The 26,176-nt window shown below is 39.4% G+C and overlaps 1 protein-coding gene across 1 annotated transcript; it reads right to left on the bottom strand.

Annotated features, from left to right (window-relative positions):
* Positions 1-2,114: 2,114 nt before the first annotated feature.
* On the bottom strand, positions 2,115-2,513 carry LOC107784481 (uncharacterized). The gene has a single exon (XM_016605619.2). It carries the CDS (start codon positions 2,511-2,513, stop codon positions 2,115-2,117), a length of 399 nt encoding a protein of 132 aa, XP_016461105.2.
* Between the last annotated feature and the right edge of the window lie 23,663 nt (positions 2,514-26,176).

Here is a 26,176-nt window from a genome sequence, read left to right as displayed (position 1 = left end):
AAAAGCAGTGAGGTAAAGAAACTTCCCTGAAGGGTCACTCTTGATTTGAAACTGTGTCTGGGTTCACGTTGCAGGAGCGACCCAGTGCTCTCAACCAACCCATGAATTTCTTTTCCGACTTCACCTGTCGGTCAACCACAACATCCATGCGGGACCCCAAGTCAGTGACGGAGGTCCGCAGTCCAGTCATTTCCCGCTCCAAAGCATCCATCCGAGTGCTCCGGCGTGGCTGTGACAATCCTGTCTCGTACCCTCTAGGAGGGGCTATGATCTCAGCAGCTTCAGCAGCATCAGAATCATCCTCGACTCAGACTCATAAGACGAGTCATCATTGCGTCGTACTGGCTCTCGTCCCTTTTGCCCAATTTTTCTCACCCGGAAAGGGGTTTTTTATAGGTAATTTCCCATCAACTCGAGAGTTCTCAGGAACATTAGCAAGGCGGCATATACGAGTGACAAGCGAAGCGAAGTAGTGGCCTTTGCTTAGTTCGGGCGATCGGATGAACATTTCTTCAGAGAGGACTCGGGCGACATCAAACCCTTGGTGAGTCATGAAGCAGTAGATCATAGCAGCTCGTGGCCCATTAACATCGGTGGTATTGCTGGATGGTAGCAACCAAGTGGTGATGACAGTGAGCCAACATTTGGCCTCCCAAGTAAGAGACTTGGAATGTAGAGTCGTTGGTTGTGCTACCCATTTGGGCTGTCTGCCAGGTATACAGATGACCTCCAGAATTTTGTCCCAGTCAACCATCGGGCGACTAGCCATGATGTAATGATCATCACCCGTGAATGTGGGGAGGCAATACACTATACGGATGACCTCTATAGCAGCATTAACTAGGGTGTTGCGCACAGTCACAACCTTGTCCTAGTGTTTTGGCAGGTTTGCATAGAATTCCCTCACTAGCTGAATATTTGCTTCCTCATGAGCCTCAAATAAAATGTCCAGCTGACATCTCCGTAGCTCATCAAACATATTGGGGGTATTCCTTCACCAAAGCCCTCCTGTCGATATGGACCTCATGGAGTAACTTCTTGGCAAGTTTCTGATTGTACCTTGCCTCTGCTTCTGCAGAGACGACCCGAGTGTTATCAAACCGTGGTGCACTAGTTTGGCCCCTAGCTCGTGAGGAGCCTCCTGGGCCACTAGCAGAGGACCCGGTGTTTCGTCTCTTATCGGTTGAATTCATAATACATGTCAAAATAGAGAAACGCATATTAGGATGAGCCTAAAATGTGTGACTATGGGCGGTTACTCAGACTTCACCACAACCATGTCACAACATCTTCTTATATCACCATAGAGGAAATTTCTCAAACACATTATGGGCAAGGCATTTTCTTCATATTCATGACCACAAGGGAATCAAGAAAACTTCCCCAATTCAACTATCTATTGCACCAACACATTCCACACTTTTTGTTAACCATCACCCACCAACAACACTATTCCAAACATTCAAAACACAGCCCCTTCACCAGACATATGCGAAAAACGAAATTACACTAAAAAGAAGAAGAAGAACTAAACAAAACAAAATCCTATCACTAACACTACATTAGAACAACACGAACTAGCATAATGCAACAAAAATAATAGAAGGAAAGGAGAAGGGGGGTCGGAAACATACCTTGGGGGAAGAAGATGAGGGGTGTTGTGAAAGAGGGAGAAGAAGAAGAGAGTATGGAAGGGAGGGTTATGGTTTAGACAGAGAGAGAGAGAAGTGGGGATTTTAGGGGGGGTGTTTATTTTGATATAGGGAAGGGTTTGAAAATTAAAAGAAGAGTGGGAAAAAAAGAAAAAAAAAATAAAATCAGTGGTTTGGGACAGAGTCCTTCGCGGTCGACGCCGCGGTCTGGGATAGAGTCCCTCGCGGTCGATGCCGCGGTCTGGGACAGAGTCCCCCGCGGTTGTTACGGCGGTCCGAGCCATGGCCGCAGTGAAAAATTTATTGTTCAGTGATTTCTGCTGTCCTCGCCGCGGTCGCGGCTGGCAAAAAAAATTTTTTTTTTTTACATGAAGTTACATACTGCACTTACAACACATTCGTGGGTTGCCTCCCACACAGTGCCTAATTTAACATCACGGCACGACGCAAGTGGTTGATCCTTCACTCCTCATTCGCGTACTGGGGTTCTTTCAAATTGATCACCACTGTATTACCTTTTTCTTCACCTATTCCAAGGTAATGTTTCAATATTTGCCCATTTACTGAGAACTTGTTTGTCACATCTTCTGACTCAATCTCGACAGCTCCACTTGCGATCATTTGCACCACTCTAAATGGTCCTGACCATCTGGACTTTAACTTACCCGGAAACAATCTCAGCCTTGAATTATACAATAATACTTTGTCACCGGGTTTGAAATTTCTGTCCACAATGTGCTTATCATGCATCTTCTTCATTCTTTCCTTATAGAGCCTCATGCTTTCAAAGGCTTGATATCTAAATTCTTCTAGCTCATGCAACTCTGTTAGTCGATTTTGTCCAGCTGCTTCGGGATCCATGTTCAATTGTTTCAGTGCCCACCAAGCTCGATGTTCTAGCTCCACAGGCAGGTGACAGGCTTTCCCAAATACGAACTTGTTTGGTGACATACCTATTGGTGTTTTGAACGTAGTTCTATAGACCTAGAGTGCGTCATCAAGCTTCTTTGCCCAATCAATTCGTGCGGCATTCACCGCCTTGGTTAGTTACACTTTTTATCTCCCTGTTGGACACTTCAACCTGCCCACTGGTTTGTGGATGGTAAGGGGTAGCCACCTTGTGGCGTACATCATACTTTGCAAGCAATTTCTCAAAGGCTCTGTTACAGAAGTGAGTGTCTCCATCACTGATGATCGCTCTTGGTATCCCAAATCGGGTGAATATATTCTTTTTCACAAAACCTATCACAACTCTTGCATCATTAGCGGGCAACGTTGCAGCTTCCACCTATTTAGACACGTAATCCACATCAAAAAGTACGTATTTATTGCCAAATGAGCTGACGAAGGGGCCCATGAAGTCAATCCCCCAAACATCAAACACCTCTACCTCCTGAATCGGGTTCATGGGCATCTCGTGGCGACGGGAAATGTTCCCTGTTCGCTGACATTCGTCGCAGCCCTTCACCCATAGGTATGCATCTCTAAACATTGTTGGCCAAAAGAACCCGGCCTTTAGCACTTCCGCAGCTATCCTGGTTCCTCCAAAATGTCCTTCATATGTTGATGCGTGACAAGCCTACAAAATAGAAGATTGTTCTATCTTGGGGACACACCTCCGGATCATATTATCAACATAGATTCTAAACAAATAAGGCTCGTCCCAATAATACATGCGGCAATCACGATAAAACTTTTTCTTTTGGACAGATAAAAGGTCATAGGGAACAATACCACAGGCCAGGTAGTTTGCAAAATCTGCATACCATGGCACTTCCTCAAGACTGGCTGCGAGCAGCTGCTCGTTTGGAAAGGTTTCCAGGATCTCTTCGACCTCAACTGATTTTTCAGCTCCTTCAAGTCGTGATAGATGATCAGCGACTTGATTTTCTGTGCCCTTATGGTCACGAATTTCGAGGTTGAATTCTTGCAACAGTAGCACCCAACGAATCAGGCGCGGCTTAGACTCCTTTTTCTTAATTAGGTACTTGAGTGTTGCATGGTCAGTGTATACAATTACCTTGGAACCAATCAGATATGATCGGAACTTGTCAAACGCAAATACCACCGCCAACATCTCCTTCTCCGTCACTGTGTAATTGAGTTGTGCACTACTTAGCGTTCTGTTTGCATAGTAAATTGGGTGCATCATCTTATCTTTTTGCTGCCCCAAGACTGCTCCTATAGCATAGTCGCTGGCATCACACATGAGCTCAAATGGTTGCTCCCAGTTGGGTGCAACAATGAAGGGTGTAGTGATTAATCTCTTCTTCAGTTCCTCAAATACCAACCTGCAATCATTAGAAAACACAAAGGGCTGATCCTTTTCAAGGAGTTTGCATAATGGGTTAGCAATTTTGGAAAAATCTTTTATAAAACGCCGGTAGAATCCAGCGTGTCCAAGAAAACTTCTCACTGCCTTGACTGAAGTGGGCGTTGGTAACTTCTCAATCACGTCAACCTTAGCATGGTCGACCTCAATTCCTTTACTGGACACTGGATGCCCCAGGACTATACCTTCTTGTACCATAAAATGGCATTTCTCCCAGTTTAGCACTAAGTTTGTCTCCACACATCTTTTAAGCACTCTCCTTAAGTTGTGAAGACATTCTTCGAATGAATCTCCCACCACGGAGAAATCATCCATAAAGACCTCCATAATATCCTCCACCATGGCTGTGAAGATGGCTAACATGCACTGTTAAAAAGTCGCGGGTGCATTGCAAAGCCCAAAAGGCATTCTCCGAAAGGCAAAAATGTCATGCGGATAGGTGAAGGACGTTTTCTCTCTATCTTCGGGGGCTATTGATATCTGATTGTACCCTGAATATCTATCCAAGAAATAGAAGTGCGATCGCCCAGCCAGCCTGTCCAACATTTGGTCAATGAAAGGTAGGGGAAATGGTCCTTCCGGGTGGCTGTGTTCAATTTCCTATAATCTATACAGATACGCCACCCTGTGACTGTACGAGTTGAGATCAACTCATTGTTCTCATTTTTTACAACAGTCATTCCCCCTTTTTCGGCACACATTGGACAGGGCTGATCCAATTACTATCAGAGATGGGGAAGATGATTCCTGCATCTAACCATTTAATTACTTCTTTCTTTACAACCTCTTTCATGCTTGGGTTCAGCCTTCGCTGGTATTCCATGGAAGGTATGTGCCCCTCTTCCAGGAGAATCTTATGCATACAGAAGGCTAGGCTAATACCCTTTATGTCTGCCATGGTCCAGCCAATGGCAGTCTTGTTTTCCTGCAGTACCTGTAATAGCCGTACTACCTGCACATCTAACAAACCGGATGATATGATAATAGGCAAGGTCGAATCAGGGCCTAAGAACACATACCTGAGGTGATCTGGGAGTGGCTTCAGTTCCAACTTGGGTGGTTCCTCTATTGATGGCTTTGCTGGAGGAGTGGCCCTTTTTCTAGCTCAAGGGACTCGAACTGAGGTTCCCTTGACCAAAATCCTCGGCCTTCCAGTGCCATGACCCATTCAGCTAACCCTTCACCATCCATTTCTTCTAAATTCGTCAGACATGCCTCCAATGATCTTTTACAGTTAGGGTCATATCATCTTCTTGAAGGATTACATCCACTGCTTCCATTAGAGAGCAATTAGCATATTCACTGGGTCTCCTCATAGATTGCTGAACATTGAATATGACTTCTTCATCGTTCAATCTCATTTTTAATTCCCCAGTTTCACAGTCGATCAGTGCTCTCCCCGTGGCTAAAAATGGTCTCCCTAAAATAAGGGGTATCTCCTCATCCACCTGACAATCCAGGATAACAAAGTCTGCAGGGAACATAAATTTCCCCACTTGTACCAACACATCATCAAGAATACCAGTGGGCCTCGTCACTGTGCGGTCAGCCAACTGTAGCAACATCGAAGTTGGCCTAGCTCTACCAATGCCCAGTTTGGTGTACACAGCCAGCGGCATCAGATTTATGCTGGCTCCCAAATCACACAACGCCTTTGCAAAGGCATAACTTCCAATTGTGCATGGAATAGTGAAGCTACCTAGGTCCGACATCTTTTGATCCATCGGTTTTGCCACCACTGCGCTGCAGGTCTGTGTCAAAGTTACAGTGGATAGATCCTAAAAATCAAACTTCCGTGACATTAGATCTTTCATCATCTTAGCATAACCGGGCATCTCCCTCAAGGCATCCATCAAAGGAATATTCAACTGAATTTGACGAAGCATCTTCATGAACTTCTTATATTGGTTTGCCTTCTTTTGTTTGACCAGTCTCTGAGGGAAGGGTGCAGGTATCACCCTTTGTGCATTGCTTAATGGCTTCTCTCTGTTAGAATTTTCAGGCACAAGAGGTGCCACCTGTTCTGCAACTTGCTCATTCATCTTTTCTTTGCCTTTTTCCTCCTGACTCTGCTCAACCACCACTTTAGTAAGTTCTGTTGGTTCCTCTACCTCTAATTGAACTGGAGTGGTTTGTGTAGTGTCCCTGCTGGCTTGTGCAATTTCCTGCTCTCTGTCTAAATCTCTCCCATTCCGGAGACTTACTGCCATCAGCTGATTCGGGTTTTGGTCCTTGAGGTTTATGTTTCTGTCTGCAAGCAAAGTTCCCTGAGGACGGTTGTTCAAAGCCATGGACAGTTGACCCAGCTGCGTTTCAATATTCTTTATGGCTGAATCATGCACTGCCAATTTTTCCTGCACTTTATTATTTGTCCCAATGAGTTGCTGAAGCATACCCCTGATTTCTACCATGTTGTTATTTGCTGCTGAGGGGGTGGTTGGTATGTCAATTGTTGCTGATTTTGTTGTGGATAACCCTGTGGTTTCTGATATAGTACTGGCACCAATTGGTTTTGAGGGTGCATACCCCTAGGTTGCTGCATATTAGGCATGTATTGCTGATTTTGTTGCGGTCTCCACTGTTGTATTCCTTGCCTCTGACACCCATAGTTGTGGACATAATTCATATCTTCTCTTGCCCCTTGATTTTCACCTTCTCCGCTCCATGAACACACATAAGACTGATTAATACAAGGTGTACACAGTCCCCCATTTGTTGTATCAACAATGTGCACCTGTTTTGTACCCATCTCATCAATCTTCTTTGTCAATATGCTCATCTGGGTCATGAGTGTGGCCATGTTCTCTACATACGAATTATTTGGGACAAGAGGAACTGAATGCACTATGGGTGCCATTGTTGTACCTCTAGTCATCCACCCCGAATTTTGTGACATCTTATCGAGAAGGATTTTTCACTCAGTGAATGTTTTACTTAAAAATGCACCTCCAGCTGATGCATCCACATTTGTTTTCAAATTGTCAGCTAGCCCCATGTAGAATCTCTGGCCGAGCATATGGTCTGGAATGCCATAGTGAGGACACTTCACTAACATCCCTTTAAATCTTTCCCAAGTTTCTTGCAAGGACTCAGAGGGTTGCTGCCTATACTGCAATATGTCATCAATCTGTTTTGCAGTCTTGTTACGCGGATAGAACTTGTTTAGGAACTACTTGACTAATTCCTTCCAGGTGGTAATAGAGTTGATAGGGAGCGAATTTAGCCAAGTCTGAGCTTCCCCGGTTATCGAGAATGGAAATAGTAGCAGCTTGATAGCTTCCGGAGTTGCATTTAGCTGCCTTTAGGTCATATAAATTGACACAAAATTCTTCAAGTGTTGTTGCGGGTCTTCAATGTGTGACCCGGAGAACAGTCCTTTATTCTGCAGCAGATGCAGCATGTTGTTAGTGATCTGGAATGTCTCCGCTTGAATTGCGGGCACAGCTATGGTAGTGGCGAGATTATCAGTTGTGGGTTGTGCCCAGTCATAAAGTGCAGCTTCAGGCATAAGAGGTGCCAACCTTCTTACATTTAAGTTAGCTGGCTCATTCCTGACGTTTCCGTTGACGTTATCTACATCACCCATGTCAAATTCGAGTTAGTGTGATTGTTGAGATTGTTGAAGTCTTTTGTTGGCACGATTCAATGCCCTGAATGTTTTCTCGGGGTCTGAGAGTCCTTCTAACATTTCTCCAGTCCTCGAAGAACTTCTAGGCATACACCTGCTTTCCACAAGAGTTCAAACGTTAGAATTTCAATGAAAAGATTAGGTATAGAGAAAACTGACTACACTTAGAATTTTTGTACTTCTCTTAATTGTAATTGATAACACCGTTAATTCCCCAGCAACGGTGCCAAAATTTGATAACGCCAAACTATGCCTTATACAAAGACACACACACGGACGTAGCAAATATAATCTGAGTAATTCTGCCCAGAGTCGAACCACAGAGAATTAACCTATCAATTACTTTTGACTGATTTACTAAATTCACATAATCAATTTTCCCCATACTTTGTAATTCACAATTGATGATATTTCTAACAACTAAAGTCTGAAAATAATTAACAGCTGAAAATTAACTATGCTTGATGTGTAAACAGTTGGAATAAGGTCTAAGGTAATGGTTTCCCCCGTTGGTGATTTCATTGGTTGTATGTTTCTTATAGTGATTCCTTAGTTGTCTCTATAAATCAAGAACTCTCCGGCTATCATAAATCTCTCTCAAGCAATTATGATAATTTACTAGACGCACTTTCTCAAGCTACGCTAGCTAGATTCACATTACCGTCCTTTTAGATGGCACCTGAGGTATGGTTATCTCTAATCCAATCTCTAAACCCTCGGTTATAACTCTCGTTTATACTCCAGGAGTGATGTTGTTCAAACAACTACCTAAATATGCACTCTCTCTCAAGAAGATACATAATAAATAGGAACGGATAATTGAGGGCCCTTTCAACTAACCACAATCAAAACGTAGATGAACAAATAGAGATTAACAACCAATTCAAACTATATTAATATAACAACCAAGTCATCCCCAATGGGTTTCACCAAAACCTTAGATTAAAGTATTTAGCTACTCATGACAACGTAAGAATAAACTACAAAAATATTCATAATGGAAAATCGCAAGAAAAATAGAAGAGAATAAGAACTATGATGTTTTGGGTGATCTCTCACACTTGTTCTTCTTGCCAAAATAATCTCAAAATAAGCTCTCCCTTATCTTGGGCGAGTTTCCTACATCTTATAAGGGTTTTACAAAAGTTTTTCCGAATTGACACTTTGGCCCCTTAACTTTCTAGACTGTGAACCTGCCGCCGCGGCCGCGGCGCTGACTGCAAAGAACACTGACTCCAACCGCGGCGCGGACCGCGGTGGCAACTGCGGTGAGTATGCTGGGCCTTTTTGTCTCCGCGTTCCTTCTCTTTTTGCTCTTTTGTGTTTGGGTACTTCTTGAGTAGGTGTTTTCTTCACGTTATTGCCTCTAAATACTTCATGTTTCTTCCTCGCATCTTATATTCCCTGTGAAACCAAATAGCATTAATTAAAGCATTTTATTGGCAACTTACATTATAAAACAACAACAAAGCATGGGCAATTATGGTGTAAATGACAACTATATAACATATTATCACTTAGCAACTCGTGTCCTGCTGTTGCGCCGATGAGCTAGTTGATGTGTAGCAATGGAAAAGAATCCTTTGGACATGCCTTGTTTAGATCCGTGAAATCTACACACATACGCCACTTTTCGTTTTTCTTTTTCACCATGACCACATTGGCGACCCATTGAGGGTATTTTGACTCTCGGACGGAGCAATTTGCGAGCAGCTTATCGACTTCTTCGCTGACAACTTCGTTGATCACGGCATTGAACTTCCTTCTTATTTGCCGCACCGGTGGGTAAAAGGGGTTGACATTTAACTTGTGTGTGGTGATATCCTTTGGGATACCTGGCATATCTGCATGGGAGAAGGCAAACAGATCATCATGGTTAGTCAAGAACTTACGAAACTTACCTGGTTCTGAGAGGTTGTGCCTGATATAAGCCTTTTTTGTGTTGTCATTGCCATCTAGCAGCACGGGATCAAGATTTTTTATCGTTGATTCGGATGCTTCCATATTGTCGGGGTCTTTGATAACGTATGTCCATACGTCAAGTTTGGCTCCCGACATCACTGATTGCTATGCTTCCACATTTGCTCCTTTAAGTTGTTAGGTGTGTGCGCAATCTTGGGCGATGCGATAGCATTCTTGTACGGTGTGTTGCTCTCCTCGAATGCTGAATATTCCCCATGGGGTAGGAAATTTGATCACTTGATAGAGACTAGAAGGGACCGCTCGCATGGCGTGTATCCACGAGCGTCCTATGATGGCGTTGTAAGTTGTTTCCCGGTTCATGACGTGAAACGTTGTTTCCGGGGTGACTCTTCCGGTTAGGATGGGTAGCACTATCTCTCCAGAAGTCCGTTCAACTGCATTATTAAAAACTGTTAGCATTATGCAGCACAATATTACTTTGTCTTCAAGTCTCATCTGCACGAAGACTCGAGGATAGATAATACACGTGTCGCTCCCGTCATCTACCATTATTCTATTTACATCAGTATCTGCGATACGTAAAGTGATAACAAGAGCATCATAGTGATGGGAATACAAACCGTCGGCATCTGACTTATCGAAGATGATACTATCTTCGAGGTCATCATATCGTTCAATATGGGTGATTGATCATTTGAGTTTATGTGTAGTGGTGAACTTGACATGATTGATTGTCGCGCCATCGCCCCCGTCGATGATCATTTGTATAGTGCGAGCGGGAGAAGGAAGTTTTGGAGGTCCCTAAGGCTGTTCGCATCCGCAGGCGAAGTTATCCTGTCCTCGATCGCTCAGCAACTCTTTCAGGTGTCCCTGGCCTAGCATTCGTACTACTTCCTATCGTAGTCCTATGCAATCTTCGGTTTTGTGACCCCTTTCTTGGTGAAATTCGCAGAAAGCGCTCGACTTACGAGTGCTGGGGTCTGACCTCATCTTTTGCGGCCATTGCACCTTTAGACCGAGTTTCTCTAGGGCGTACACTATTTCTGAAGGGGAAACACAAAAATTGTGAGCGGATACACGAGTGGAGACATACCTTTCTCGTGTCAATATGGTGTTGTATGTCGAGGAGGAGCATCTGTATGCCGCGGTGGAGGCGGGGCAGATGTCCTGACGTAGGGCTGATGCCTTTCCCAACCGATATGGGGCCCCAACTGATCTCTTCGACCGTCGTTGCGACGATCTTTCCTTGTTTCAGTTTGAAGTGACGTCAGCCGTTGGGTCGGACCGTTGAGGTCGTCCTCATCGGCTCGTACCTCGGCGCAGTAGGCATTATAGAATTCTTCCCAAGTAGTTGGAGGGTATTTTATGAGCCTGCTTAGCAATTTTTTGGTCGCTCTCGACCCGTGTCTGTTTAATCCGTTCTGGAAAGCTGCTACTGCCATTCCTTATGACACATTCGGCAAGCTCATTCTCACCCTGTTGAATCGAGCTAAGAAGTCCTTAAGTCCCTCGTCGTGCATCTGTCTCACGGCAAATATATCATTTACCCTAGCTTCTGCCTTTTTGGCTCCTGCATGGGCGGTGACGAATTTGTCTGCCACTTACACGAGCGTTGTTATCGAGTGTGCCGGTAGTTAAGAGTACCATGTCAAGGCTCCCCCCGTTAGGGTTTCGCCAAACTTTTTCAATAGCATCGATGGTACCTGCTCTTTTGAAAGATCGTTACCTTTTACGGCTGTAACGTAGTGGATGATATGATCTTCTGGATCGGTAGTACCATCGTATATCTTTAAGTAGGGCGGCATTTTGAAGGTCTTTTGGAATGGCGTAGGGGGTCGCTTCTTCACTGTATGGTTGCTCGATGAATCGACCAATGCCGTGTTTCGGCAGCAACTTTGGAGCGCCTGGTATTTTGTCAATCCTCTCTTAGTGTTCCTTTATTTGGTCACGGAGTGCCTTATTCTCATTTTCCATCTCCTCCATTTTCTTTAAAATGGCTGCAAGTGCATCATTGTCTGCGTCAATAGCAACATAAGTGTTACCTGTACGGAGGGCGTCTTGCTCATCAGTGTTTATCGTCGTCCTCACTAATCAGACGAGGGTTCCACATGATAAGAGGCCTAGGCTAACAAAATAACCACAGACCATTAACAAAAAGCAGAAAATAATTTTGAAGAAAGAAGAATAACATAGGTTCAATTTAAGCATGTGAGAATCAAGAAAAACAGATGCTAGCATGCAATCAAAAAGCCTGCGACTTGTATTCCTCTTGCTACTGCTGTCTATAATGGGAATAGGTTTGTTTTGAAAAGCTTGAAGAGCAAAAGCCTATAAAGTTCCAATCCTCACATTTTTTGAGAACTTGAGTAGTCGTAGCTCCTATTATTAAAACCAGATATTTGTAGGTTCTATTTTTGTAACGAGGAAGAAATCAATGAGAACGTATAAATTAGTGATAAAGAATAACGCCACATTTTAAGGCCACGATTTACAACACAAGCAGCTATCACTAGTTTCAAAAAGTAATGTATCGTCTAATCAGGGCGCGGATCCAGAATTTTCATCAAGGAATGTCAAAATATAAATAATTAGATACATCGAAAAGTTAAAGGGAGTCTACGTATACTAAATATAAAAAAAATTATCAAATAAAATAGTGTAATTTTCCGGTGAAGGGGTGTCGCTTGACGCCCTTTGCTTCAATGTGGCTCCGCCAATTCGTCTTCTCCGTTGTGGCAGACAAGAATAAATCTAGTAATGTACTAAATTGACTTTTAGATAAACAGTTAGGGGTCGTTTGGTAGGATGCATTAGATAAGCTAATGCATGCATTAACTTTGTGTATTAATAGTATATTGTTTGGTAGATATTTTGAATTTATGCATTAGTTATGCAAGCATTAGTTATACATCCTATTTGGTATTATCTTATGCATAACTAATGCATAGAAAACAATGGTATTAGCAATGCAATGGATTTTAATGTATGCATTAGCTTAATTAAAGACAAAATTATCCTTCAAAATTTATGCTTGATTAAAATATGCTAGGTAGTTTATTAATGCAAATTCAAAATAATCCAAATAGTGAGAAATAAATTTATATCCCTAGTAAATAAATAAATACTTAGCATATTTCCTTTTTTATAAATAAATATTTAATTTTATTTTACAATATAGGTAGACAAATAAAATAATTTTTTTAAAACTTTTTCATATAAAAACATTTCTCAACATATGTTTCTTTTAAAAAGTTAGAGTGTGGACTAGCTTTGAGGGTATTTTGTAAACAAACAATTCTTTTAGAAATTGTAAAATACTTTAATACATCAAACCAAACAATGGATAAGAAATATGTCAGCATAACTAATATCAGCATAACTAATGCAAGCATAACTAATATCAGCATTACTAATACACCCTATTCAGCATTATTCTTATGCACCCTACCAAACGACCCCTTAGTGTACACCACGAACAATAATGAAATGTTAGACAATCTACTTTTCATATCATATCACAAGAAAATGCATTTATGGGAAATACTTAGGATTCAACAGGTGATGGTTTTTCATCTCTTAAGGTCTTGTGGATTGAAAGGCCAGACCTATCTCCTCAGTAAGTGTTTCCAAAAATATCCTTGATAGTTCCCATAATTCAGCTTGTGCACCCTCATCGTCAAGAAACTGAAGCCGAGGTATTAAGAGCTCAACCTGAGGAAGAAAGTCACATTGGACTTCCACTGGTTAGTTTACGACTCATGGTTAACGCATCATGCATAAACCAATATCATTAATGGGCAAACAAGAAATAGTGCTAGGAGTCCATAGAGCATTATGAATAACTTTTCCATAATACAGCAGAAGGATTAGAAAAGATGAGTCTTCTCCGCCCGCTTTAACCAAATGGATGTTAATCCCTCACCTCTGATTATAATGTACTCATCTTTTTATGTTGTCGTGATTAGAAAAACAGCAGGATTCTGACAATATACTAAATTTGGAGGAGTTGACAGCACAACGAAAGGTGAAAGGAAGAATGTCAAATTGAAGAATGAACAACATATAATTGATTTTTTTATCAGATCAAGAGGGGGCAACAAATAAATTCGAAATTCATCATCTAATTATTAGCGACAGAATTAATTGACAATCAATTAAACTGCATTAGTATAAAATGTAGACTTGCTAAGACATGTAGGGAAATAGCACCGGAAAAAAAAATTAATAATAATAATACTGCAATAATATTATTTGTGAGAATATACACGAATTGATTTGAGTTGTGCTGGGCACTGTCCTAAAAACTATTTCAGCAATGTGAAATGTTTCTCCAGGATTAAACAAATCTGCCTCTATTTATTTAGAGGGTACGGGAATCAACAAAATTTAATATATTAAATCCAGCAGGTTGTTGAGAAAATTGGAGAGAAGAATTAATAATATAAGTAATGACTGTAGGAAGAAAGTAATAGATTAGTAAGATGAATTCTCGGTTGAGAATTGAGTGAGTATGATGGCTAATCCACAAAGTAACCTATTTATAGGCAATTAGGGAGGTTGCATGTATGACAAGTGTGGAGAGTTTTTTAACACTTGTCCAAATATATTAGTCCACTTAGCTATAATATTAACAAGTATACCTTGTCTTCCATGCATGAAGACACATGGTGATTTGCATAGCCACTTATCAAAGCCCTTCAACGCTTGGTTATTAAGGCTTCATGCAAGAAGCCACTTAGAAATAAATAAAACACTTGTAAAATAAAAAGACACATAAATATTTTAGAATTTTAAAAATACGCCCACAAGACATATTATGGCTCGCATTCCTCCTAAAGATGCAAAAGTGGCAGTTGCTTGGTCCGACTGCTAAACGGCACCCTCCAAATTAGAAGGCATGCAACTAAAAAGATGAAAAAGCAAAAGTAAGAATATCATGCTATTAATTACAAGTCACTTCTATACCTGCTCTTGAAAATATCTAATTAATAGACAGCACCATATGAGTTAAAATATTCTTTTGATTAAGATGAATTAATGATTGCTAAAGTTAAGAAAGCTTCAAACCCACTCGTCATCTTCTTCCTCCTCTTCCTCAATTGTTTGCAATTGTGGGTCTTGTAGAAATTTAAACGTACATCATAAGAACAGTATGATTAGAAGCAATTAACAAGAAGAAATGAAGATCACATATAAAAGAATTCATTAGTTTTAGGAGATGAAGAGAAGGAGAAAAGAGTATGAAGAACAGAGAAGATAATGAACCAAGAGAAGAATTTTTTTCATTAATTCATTTCTGTATACATTTACACGTTTATATAGAAGCAAATCATCGTCTGCTTCTCTAAGAATAAAATTTTCACAAGTCATAACCATATAACTAACTCGTAACTAGCTTAACTAACTTTTAACCAACTATAACTAACTTCTTGAACCTATAAGCTGAGCTACTAGACTAACTGTTTTCCTTCACAATCTTGTCATTATATTCAACACTCCCCCTCAAGCTAGGTGGAGTGAAGCTAGGTGGAGTGAAGATATTAAGTAATCCTAGCTTGGACCTTAAGTTTTGGTGTTGAACTTTGTTTAGCCCCTTTATAAGAATGTCAGCATAGGCGTATTTAAGTCTTAGGATGTGGGTTCACGTGAACCCATACTTTTTTCCCTAAACCATGTACAATAATGTTATATTTCTTGAAAATTACTTAATTATATGTGCGTGAACCCATGCTCAAAGACTCCTATGGTGCAATAATCATTAGGTGCACCTTTACGAGTAAAATTGGTGGTTCAAATCCCACTCCGGACGGTCTTGTTTTAGGTATGGAGTATAGATATATACATGAAAATCGCTAAAATTTTAAAAAGATAATAATTTTGAACCTATAACTTCAAAAGTGTAGTGGGTACATGGTAGATACTAAAGTTAAACTCGTCAAATATAAATTCTAAATATGCATCTTCACAATAGTGCACTCATCCTCTTGAAATCTTGGATCAGCCTCTGAATGTCAACTGGTTGTTCATTGGAATTAATGTATCCAGTCCTCACAAGTCCCTATTGTATCTTCTCTCTTATGAAATGGCAGTCTATCTCAATATGTTTTGTTCTTTCGTGGAAAACTGGATTAGCTGCAATCTGAATTGCAGCTTTGCTGTCACTGTAAATAGTTACTGGGAGTTCAAACTTGAGACCAATTTCTTCGATCATTCCTAATAGCCATGTCAGCTCTACTACTGCCGAAGTCATGCTTATATACTCAGATTCAGTAGAGTTTCTTGAAATTGTAGTTTGTTTCTTTGATTTCCACGACACTGTTGAATTTCCAATCTTCACCAGAAATCCTATGATAGACTTTCTTGTTTGAGGGCATGCTAGCCAATCAGCATTAGGGGTAGGCATAAAATCCGAAAAATTAGAAAATCAGACCGAACTGAATTAATTCAGTATTTCGGTATCGGTTCTTCGATTCTTCGGTATTAATTCGATACAAAATTTTCGTTTATTCGGTACTTCAATAAGGATTTCGGTATTCAAGTTTTGAGTTTTCGGTAATTCGGTACACTGAAATACCAAAATATTTCCTATAACTATAACTATAACCCAACCGGTCAACCCAAGTTATCTAACCCCATCATGAATAATCCAGTAACTATTAGTAATAAAAATAAGCCCAAGCCCAAGTTAAGTCTATCAGGCATCAAATATTCACGTGTTATGGCCACGTCAGATAAAAGTGCACAATCAGCTGATAAAAGTGCACAATCAGCTAATCTTTCAGACTTCTCACCTCCTTGTGTGTCAATTTTCTTAGTCTAGGTGTTTACCTTGTAACTACAATCTCCAGTTGGTACGTACTAATATTACTTTGTTCTCCCTGTGTTAATTAAGAACGTTGCAAGACGACAATTGCAATTGTTGTTCCTCTGTACTTGTAAATAATGATTCTGGAAATTAGAACGTTAGCTTATACACGTAAATATAAATAAAAAACAGAAATTAATTCGAGTCCATTGAATTCACAGTGTTTCCTTAAGGAATTTAATCCCCTCCTAGTACCCAAGGTTATAGATTATTTCCTCCCAGGATAGAACGAATTACACACTGGTGTAGCGGTACTTCAAACCCCAGTGTTTCAGCGAACACAAAGTTCGGCAGCAAATCACACTTATGGATGCTTTGTTTGTAGTTAAAAACAATGCAGAATAAGGAGGACAACTCAGAAGTCGAATGAAAATTCTGAGAGGAAGGAATGCAAAGTATAGCCAATGTTGAATTCTTACTGAAGAGTATCAGATTGCAATTCGTTTTTCCAGTGTATACGCAGTGTATACATAGTGTATATCCAGTATATGCAGAGTGTATATCCAGTATATGCAGAGTGTTTCGAGTGTTTTTCCGATGTGTTCTTCTTTCTCTCCAACTTATGCTCTATTTATAGCAGTTATTTGAGAGAAATCTACCCCCTCCATGGTGCAACAAGCACTAGGCTATCATGGAGGAAGCACTTACATGGTGGAATGTACACTTGCTTGGTGGGAGGAGCACTTGCACCATTGTGGGAGGTGCACTAGGCTGCTTATTGCTTAGTTTTGCAACACAATACATGGATTGGAAAACATCTGTTATAAATACGGATTATATCACGTTAATATTCACTATTAACAAATAAATTTGGTCCAAAAAATTAATCAATCGATCGATCATTTGACCAAATCTGAATCCAAATCCCATTTCCCATTCACTCTAATTTTAAGACTATTTCATCTTAAACAAAAAACTCAACAATCCTCCACATGAATGGGGAATGGCTATATCACGGAAGTATGCATGAAAAACTTGTGTGATTTGCAAGTAAGAATTAATTGCATCTGGATAAGTAGGTTTCCCTTTGAACTTTCCGTAGTGAACTTATGTCGGATATACTCGGTCAATCGGTAGATTTGATATCTTTGAACCGTCGAACTTTAGTGTATACCTAGACAACCATAAGTCACACAATCAATCCCTTAACCGTCTTTGGTTCTCATTATTGTGTTCGTTTCATCCATGAACACTGCCTGGTTTCATAAGTGCGTAGAGAATTGGCCTTGCAAAATTCTCCTTGAAGCGTCTAACACTTCACACTTACATAGGTGATTCCTAAACGTGTCATCCCGTAGATACACTATTTGATATACCATGTATCAAATTTAGAAATCATTAAAAAGCCTTAATGTTTTATCCTTGGTACTGAACATTGTCTCATCACGAGAATGGACTAAAAAATTTTGTTGACAATGTTGAACCGTCATTAATGACTTTGTTTGATCTCCTTGAACCTAGATCTTGGGATCTCCAGTCTTCTAGGTAGAGTTACCGCCACAATAACTTGTTCTCGGTCATAGTCCCATTCCCCTCGATGATTTCTCAACTACCTCTCTAGTTAGGCCTTTTGTAAGTGGATCCGACACATTATCACTTGACTTTACATAGTCAATCGTGATAATTCCTCTAGAGAGAAGTTGCCTAACGGTTTTATGTCTTCGTCGTATATGACTAGATTTACCGTTATACATAACGCTCCCAGCCCTTCCAATTGTCGTTTGGCTATCACAGTGTATGCATATTGGTGCCAACGGTTTGGGCCAAAATGGAATGTCTTCCAAGAAATTCCGGAGTCATTCAGCTTCTTCACCCGCTTTATCTAAGGCTATGAACTCAGCCTCCATTGTAGAGCGGGCAATACATGTTTGTTTGGACGACTTCCAAGATACCGCTCCTCCACCAATAGTGAATACATATCCACTTGTGGACTTCGAATCAGTTGAACCGGTGATCCAATTTGCATCACAATATCCTTCAATCACCGCAGGATATTTATTGTAGTGCAAATCAAAGTTTTGGGTATGTTCTAAGTATCCCAAAACTCGTTTCATTGCCATCCAATGAGATTGGCCTGGATTGCTCATGTATCGACTTAGTTTACTTATAGCACAAGCTATATCTGGTCGTGTACAATTCATGATGTACATTAAGCATCCCAACACACGAGCATAATCCAGTTGTGATATGTTTTGGCCTTTATTCTTTGCTAGTGCAAGATTTGCATCAATTGGAGTCTTTGCAACTTTAAAGCCCAACTGCTTGAATTTTTCAAGTACTGTCTTAATATAATGAGATTGTGACAATGTCAGACCTTGAGGAGTCTTTTGGATCTTAATCCCCAGAATTAAATCCGCAATTCCCAAGTCCTTCATATCAAACTTGCTAGTTAACATACGCTTAGTAGCATTTATGTTGGCAATGTTATTACTCATTATCAGCATATCATCCACATATAGGCAAACAATGACTATGTGATTTGGAACATTTTTAATGTACACACATTTATCATATTCATTTATCTTAAAACCATTTGACAACATTGTTTGGTCAAATTTCGCATGTCATTGTTTGGGTGCTTGTTTTAGTCCGTAAAGGGACTTAACAAGTCTACATACCTTATTTTCTTTACCTGGAATCACAGACCCTTCAGGCTGTTCCATGTAAATTTCTTCCTCCAACTCTCCATTTAAGAAGGCCATTTTAACATCAATTTGATGAATTTCCAGACCATACACTGCAGCTAATGCTACTAACATTCGTATGGACGTAATCCTTGTAACTGGGGAGTATGTATCAAAGTAGTCAAGACCTTCTCGTTGTCTATACCCTTTGACAACAAGTCTTGCCATAAATTTATCAATAGTGTCATCATCTTTCATTTTTCTCTTAAAGATCCATTTAGAACCCAAAGGTTTATTTCCAGGAGGAAGATCAACCAATTCCCATGTATGGTTGTTTAATATGGATTCTATTTCACTATTGACTGTCTCTTTCCAGAACAATGATTTCGAAGAAGACATAGCTTCTTTAAATGTTCGAGGCTCATTTTCCAATAAGAAAGTCACAAAATCTGGTCCAAACGAAGTAGACGTTCTTTGACATTTACTACGTCTTGGATCCCCCTGATTAAATGTACTTTCTTTTGTTTCTTCCCGAGGTCGTTTAGATCCTTCACCAATCGACTCGCATTCCTTTTTATACGGATATATATTTTCAAAGAACTCAGCATTATCTGATTCTATAACCGTATTATTATGAATGTCGGGATTTTCTGATTTATGAACCAGAAATCGATATGCTTTACTATTAGTCGCATATCCTATGAAAACATAATCAACTGTTTTCGGTCCTATTTTTACCCTTTTGGGTTTAAGAACTTGCACCTTTGCCAAACACCCCCACACTTTAAAATAATTCAAGTTGGGCTTCCTTCCTTTCCATTTTTCATATGGAATGGATTGTGTTTTACTATGGGGAACTCGATTTAGTATTCGGTTGGCCGTAAAAATGGCTTCCCCCCACAAGTTCTGTGGCAAACCAGAACTTATCAACAATGCGTTCATCACCTTCTTTAATGAACGATTCTTTCTTTCCACAATCCCATTGGATTGGGGCGTGTAAGGGGCTGTTATTTGATGAATAATTCCATATTCTAAACATATTTGTTCAAAAGGAGATTCATATTCACCACCCCTATCACTTCTTATCATTTTGATTTTCTTGTTAAGTTGCATTTCAACTTCATTTTTGTATTGTTTGAATGCGTCTATTGCTTCATCTTTATATTTAGTAAGTAAACATAGCAATATCGAGTACTATCGTCAATAAAAGTTATGAAATACTTCTTTCCACCGCGAGATGGTATTGACTTCATGTCACAAATATCTGTGTGAATTAAGTCTAAAGGATTTGAATTCCTTTCAACCGACTTATAAGGATGTTTAACATACTTAGATTCCACACATATTTGACATTTTGATTTTTCGCATTCAAACTTAGGCAATACTTCCAAGTTTATCATTTTTCGCAAGGTTTTATAATTGACATGACCTAAACGTACATGTCATAAATCATTTGACTCAGGTAAGTAAGAAGAAGCTGAAGTTTTATTATTAGTGTCAACAACTATTATATTCAGCTTGAAATGGCCCTCAGTAAGGTAACCTTTTTCCTACAAACATTTCATTCTTACTAATCGCTACCTTGTCAGATACAAAAACGCACTTGAAACCGTGCTTTACAAGAAGTCCAGTAGAGACTAAGTTCTTCCTAATCTCGGGAAGATGAAGGACGTTGTTCAAAGTCATGACCTTGCCAGAAGTCATCTTGAGAAATATCTTACCGTATCCTTCAATTTTTGCTGTAGCAGCATTTCCCATAGAGAGCGTCTCTTCGGGTCCAGCAGAAGCATATGTAGAAAATGCTTCCCTCACAGCACAAACATGGTGAGTGGCTCCAGAATCAATCCACCACTCCTTTGGGTTTCCTACCAGGTTGCATTCAGAAAGCATGGCGCACAAGTCATCAACATCAGCATGCTTTTCTACCATGTTTGCTTGACCCCTTTGCTTGTCTTTCTTCCGAGCACGACACTCCGTAGATTTGTGTCCGGTTTTCCCATAGTTGTAGCAGTTTCCACTGAACCGCTTCTTGCTTGGGTTGTATTTCGGACCAGAAGTCTTCTTTCTCTTTTTGTTATCTTCAACAATATTTGCTCCCATTATTGTTGAATTTCCACGGCCTCTTCTCTCAGCAGCTTTATTGTCCTCTTCGATTCTTAATCGAACAATGAGATCTTCAAGGGACATCTCCTTTCGTTTGTGTTTCAAATAATTTTTGAAGTCCTTCCACAATGGAGGCAACTTCTCAATTATTGCTGCTACTTGGAATGCTTCATTGATGACAAGACCTTCAATGAAAATTCCGTTAGTAAAATTACTAAAAATTTTACTTTCAATATCAGTATTTATTTGAAACATACCTTCAGCAAGTAGATCATGAATAATCACTTGCAATTCCTGGACTTGGATAATAACAGACTTGTTATCTATCATTTTGTAGTCCAAAAATTTTGCGGCGACGAATTTCTTCATCCCGGCATCTTCAGTTTTGTACTTCTTTTCAAGTGTATTCCACAATTCTTTTGACGTCTCCACGCCACTGTATACATTATACAGATTATCCTCCAGTCCGCTAAGAATATAATTCCTGCACAAGAAGTTAGAATGCTTCCACGCCTCAATCACGAGAAAGCTATCATTCTCTGGAGTTTCATCTGGAAGATCAGGAACATCTTCCTTGATGAACTTCTGTAGACATAACGTAGTCAAGTAGAAGAACATCTTTTGCTGCCAGCACTTGAAATCCATCCCGAAAAATTTTACGGGTTTCTCTGTCGGTGCCAACGCCGGAGTTCGACTTGTCGATGCATTGGCAGTCATCATTGGAATAGCTTGATTTCTGTCATTCGCCATTTTTACTGTAAAAATGACACAATCAAACGTTTAATAAACATTTAAACCTGGAGTGAAAAATCACGTAGATTTTAATCTCCAACAAAATGCCACGAAGGCTTTAAAACTGGAGTAAAAATCACGTAGATTTTAATCTCCAACAAACCGCCACGAAGGCTTTACTCTCCAAACGGGAGTACACAAAAACCACAAAGGTTATAGTTTCCAGAATAATAAAAGTAACACAAATACAGAAATTAAATTATTAAATTCTTAAATTCTTAAATTCTTTAAGCTTGTTGTTCCTCTGTACTTGTAAATAATGATTCTGGAAATTAGAACGTTAGCTTATAAACGTAAATAAAAATTAAAAACATAAATTAATTCGAGCCCACTGAATTCACAGTATTTCCTTAAGGAATTTAATCCCCTCCTAGTACCCAAGGTTATAGATTATTTCCTCCCAGGATAGAACGAATTACACACTGGTGTAGCGGTACTTCAAACCCCAGTGTTTCAGCGAATACAAAGTTCGGCAGCAAATCACACTTATGGATGCTTTGTTTGTAGTTAAAAACAATGCAGAATAAGAAGGACAACTCAGAAGTCGAATGGAAATTCTGAGAGGAAGGAATGCAAAGTATAGCCAATGTTGAATTCTTACTGAAGAGTATCAGATTGCAATTCGTTTTTCCAGTGTATACGCAGTGTATACAGAGTGTATATCCAGTATATGCAGAGTGTATATCCAGTATATGCAGAGTGTTTCGAGTGTTTTTTCGATGTGTTATTCTTTCTCTCCAACTTATGCTCTATTTATAGCAGTTATTTGAGAGAAATCTGCCCCCTCCATGGTGCAACAAGCACTAGGCTATCATGGAGGAAGTACTTACATGGTGGAATGTACACTTGCTTGGTGGGAGGAGCACTTGCACCATTGTGGGAGGTGCACTAGGCTGCTTATTGCTTAGTTTTGCAACACAATACATGGATTGGAAAACATCCGTTACAAACACGGATTATATCACGTTAATATTCACTATTAACAAATAAATTTGGTCCAAAAAATTAATCAATCGATCGATCATTTGACCAAATCCGAATCCGAATCCCATTTCTCATTCACTCTAATTTTAAGACTATTTCATCTTAAACAAAAAAAAACTCAACAGCAATTGCGTGCCTGCGACTGCTTCAAGTCTTCGACGACGCCTCTCCGTCCTCCACGACTCCTCTCCTTGGCAAGAATTCATGCTTTCAAAACTCAACAAGTTTTCGTTCTTCAATCTTCATCATTCCTCACACTGCAATGATAAGTCTTAAAGAAATTAATTTAGGAAGTAGAAACTTAATTTACTCTTCAATTAGGAAGATAAATTAATTTTCTAGTTGTTCTTTTATTTTATTTAATTTAACAAAATTGTTGCTAAGAGCCTGTAGTTTTACCGGTAATTTTGTGTGCTCTGTTGTTTAATTTTTAGGGTCTGAAGTAGAATGAGATTTTTTTTTATTAAAATCAATGAATAAGGATTCTTATTGCTGACTTTGAGATTTTCTCCTTATTCTCACTATAAAAATCAGAATTTCAGGATCCGTGTTGCCTGAGAAGTAAGAAAACAAAAAAATCACTCATAGCATGGGATATGTACTTGAAAGACTAAAATATGCTTTAACAGATATGTTGGCATTCAGGTGAATCGAGCTATTCAAGCTTGAATTCATTTCTTAACAACCTTGTCTTTTCATAAATAATTTCTTGCATCAAACAGAAGTTGCCAAATTTCAATCTACTAGCTTTGTTTGATTCCATTGATCAATTCACTACTTTTTTGTCTACAAAGACTTGGTATGATACTGAAATCGTACCGAAACCATATCGAATCAAACAAGAAAATATCAAACCGCATCGAACTATTTTGGTTCTGTATTTTGTATGCACAATTGATATACCGAATATCGAAGTGTTTAACCGTAATTTTAAATACAGTACCGAAGTAGCGAATGCCCACCCCTAATCAACATCACAAAATGCTGTAATTTTATCTTGAGGTTTATTTGACAGAAGCGTACCTAGACCAGGCTCATTTTTTATATATTTAACTATTCATTGAGCTGCTTCCATGTGAGACCTTTTTGGTTGATGTAAAAATTGGCTTAAGTTATGTACACTGAAGGCTATGTCAGGCCTTGTGATTGTGAGATATAGTAATTTTTCAATAAGCCTTTGGTATGGTCCTCAGTCAGTTAGGACTTCATTTTCTGTGAGTGAAGCAGTTGAGAAGTGTTCATCATATTTCGTAGTTGTAAGTTTCAGATTGTTATCCATAGGTGTACTTGTTGGTTTTGCAGATGAGAGTCCAAGTTCAAACACTAATTCTAATGCATATTTTCTTTGATGCATTAGGATTCCTTTATCTGATCTTGCAAATTCAATCCCTAGAAAGTATTTTAATTCTCCCAAGTCCTTCATCTTAAATATTTTCTGTAATGCACTTTTGGTGTCCTCTATAAGATCCAACCTATCACATGTTATCAACATATCATCAACATAAATAAAAACCACTGCAGTGCCTTTTTTCTGTCCTCTTGATGAATAGGGAATGATCAAACTGGCACTGAGTAAACTGCAAACTCAACAAAGTTTCTATCAATTTTGCATTCCAGTGCCTTGGTGCCTCTTTTAATCCATAGAGAGATTTTATGAGTCTACACACTCCCAAGACTCTGAAATCCCTGTGAGTTCTCCTTGTAAGAAGGCATTATACACATCCATTTGGTATATATGCCAACCTGATGAAGTTACTATAGATAGGATCGATTTCACTGTCACCATCTTGTCTACAGGAGAAAATATCTCATGGTAGTCTATGCCTTCTTGTTAACTGTGGCCTTTTGTTACAAGTCTTGCCTTAAGCCTTTCTACTTCACATGTTGCTTTATACTTAATCTTGTATATCCATTTGCAACCAATTGGTTTCTTCCCTTTTGGCAAGCTTACAATCTCCCATTTGTTATTCTCTTGTAGTGCATTGATCTCTGATTGTATTGTTTCAATCTAATTTGGATCTTGAGATGCTTCAGCATAAGACTGAGGTTGCTGATAGAAAAGTATTGTATTTTGGTGAGATTTTGTCATAGGAGATGAAGTTTGAGATTGGATAAGTGGTACTGTTATGTAGACTAAGAGATATGGCGTATTTCCTCCATATAGGTGGCTTTGAAGTTCTTTTTGACTTCCTAGTGGGTTCAGCTCTTGGTTTGATCTTGACATAGGCTGAGTGAGCAAAGGTTGAGTTGTTCGTACTATAGTGCGCTGTATCGGAGTGGATTGTGTTTATAGATTGGATTGAGCTGGAGGTAATGACGGACTCATAGTTGATGGTTATTGTGCTATCTCATGTATTGCCTCAATCCAATTTGGATCTTGAGATGCTTCAGCATAAGAGTGAGGTTCTGTAATAGATAAGAAGGCTGATAGAAAAGTACTGTATTTTTGTGAGATTTTGTCATAGGAGATGAAGTTTGAGATTGGATAAGTGGTACTGTTATGTAGACTAAGAGATATGACGTCTTTCCTCCATATAGGTGGTTGAAGTTCTTTTTGACTTCCTAGTGGGTTCAGCTCTTGGTTTGATCTTGACATAGGCTGAGTGAGAAATGGTTGAGTTGTTGGTGCTATAGTGCGCTGTATTAGAGTGGATTGTGTTTCTAGATTGGATTGAGTGGAGGTAATGATGGACTCATAGCTGATGGTTATTTTGCTATCTCATGTTATGTTATCTCATTGTTTTCATTCACTCTCATGTCAACTTGGCAGGTTGTGTTCATCTGCTGAAGCCATCTCAATCATGGTGAATATTGGAATCTCAGTAGTACTCCATTTGAATGGAAAATCATCTTCCTTGAAACTAACAACCCTGTTGAAAAAAATATTTGCTATTGGATCATATAAAGTATAATCTTTTTGTACCTCTAAGTATCCCATCAGTACAACAACTATTGCCCTTGGTTGCAGTTAATCAGTTTCAGCAAGGTTCTTGGCATAGCATAGGAATCCTATTACTCTTAGGTGATTGAATGAAGGTTTCATGTTATACATCTTTTCAAATGGAGATATTTTAATCACAGATGAAGGCGACCTATTAATCAAATACACAGCAGTTTGAACACAATGTCCCCAAAATTTTAGAGGAATATTTGCTTGAAACCTGACTGCTCTTGTTATTTCTAGAATGTGTCTATGTTTTCTTTTTGCTATAACATTTTGTATGAGGTGTATAGGCACATGACTTTTGATGCATTATACCTAATTGTTTGAAT

The sequence above is a fragment of the Nicotiana tabacum genome, chromosome 7 (genome assembly GCF_000715075.1).
Source record: "Nicotiana tabacum cultivar K326 chromosome 7, ASM71507v2, whole genome shotgun sequence".
In the NCBI taxonomy this organism is placed as follows: domain Eukaryota; kingdom Viridiplantae; phylum Streptophyta; class Magnoliopsida; order Solanales; family Solanaceae; genus Nicotiana; species Nicotiana tabacum.
This window is presented reverse-complemented; position numbering and strand designations above follow the sequence as displayed.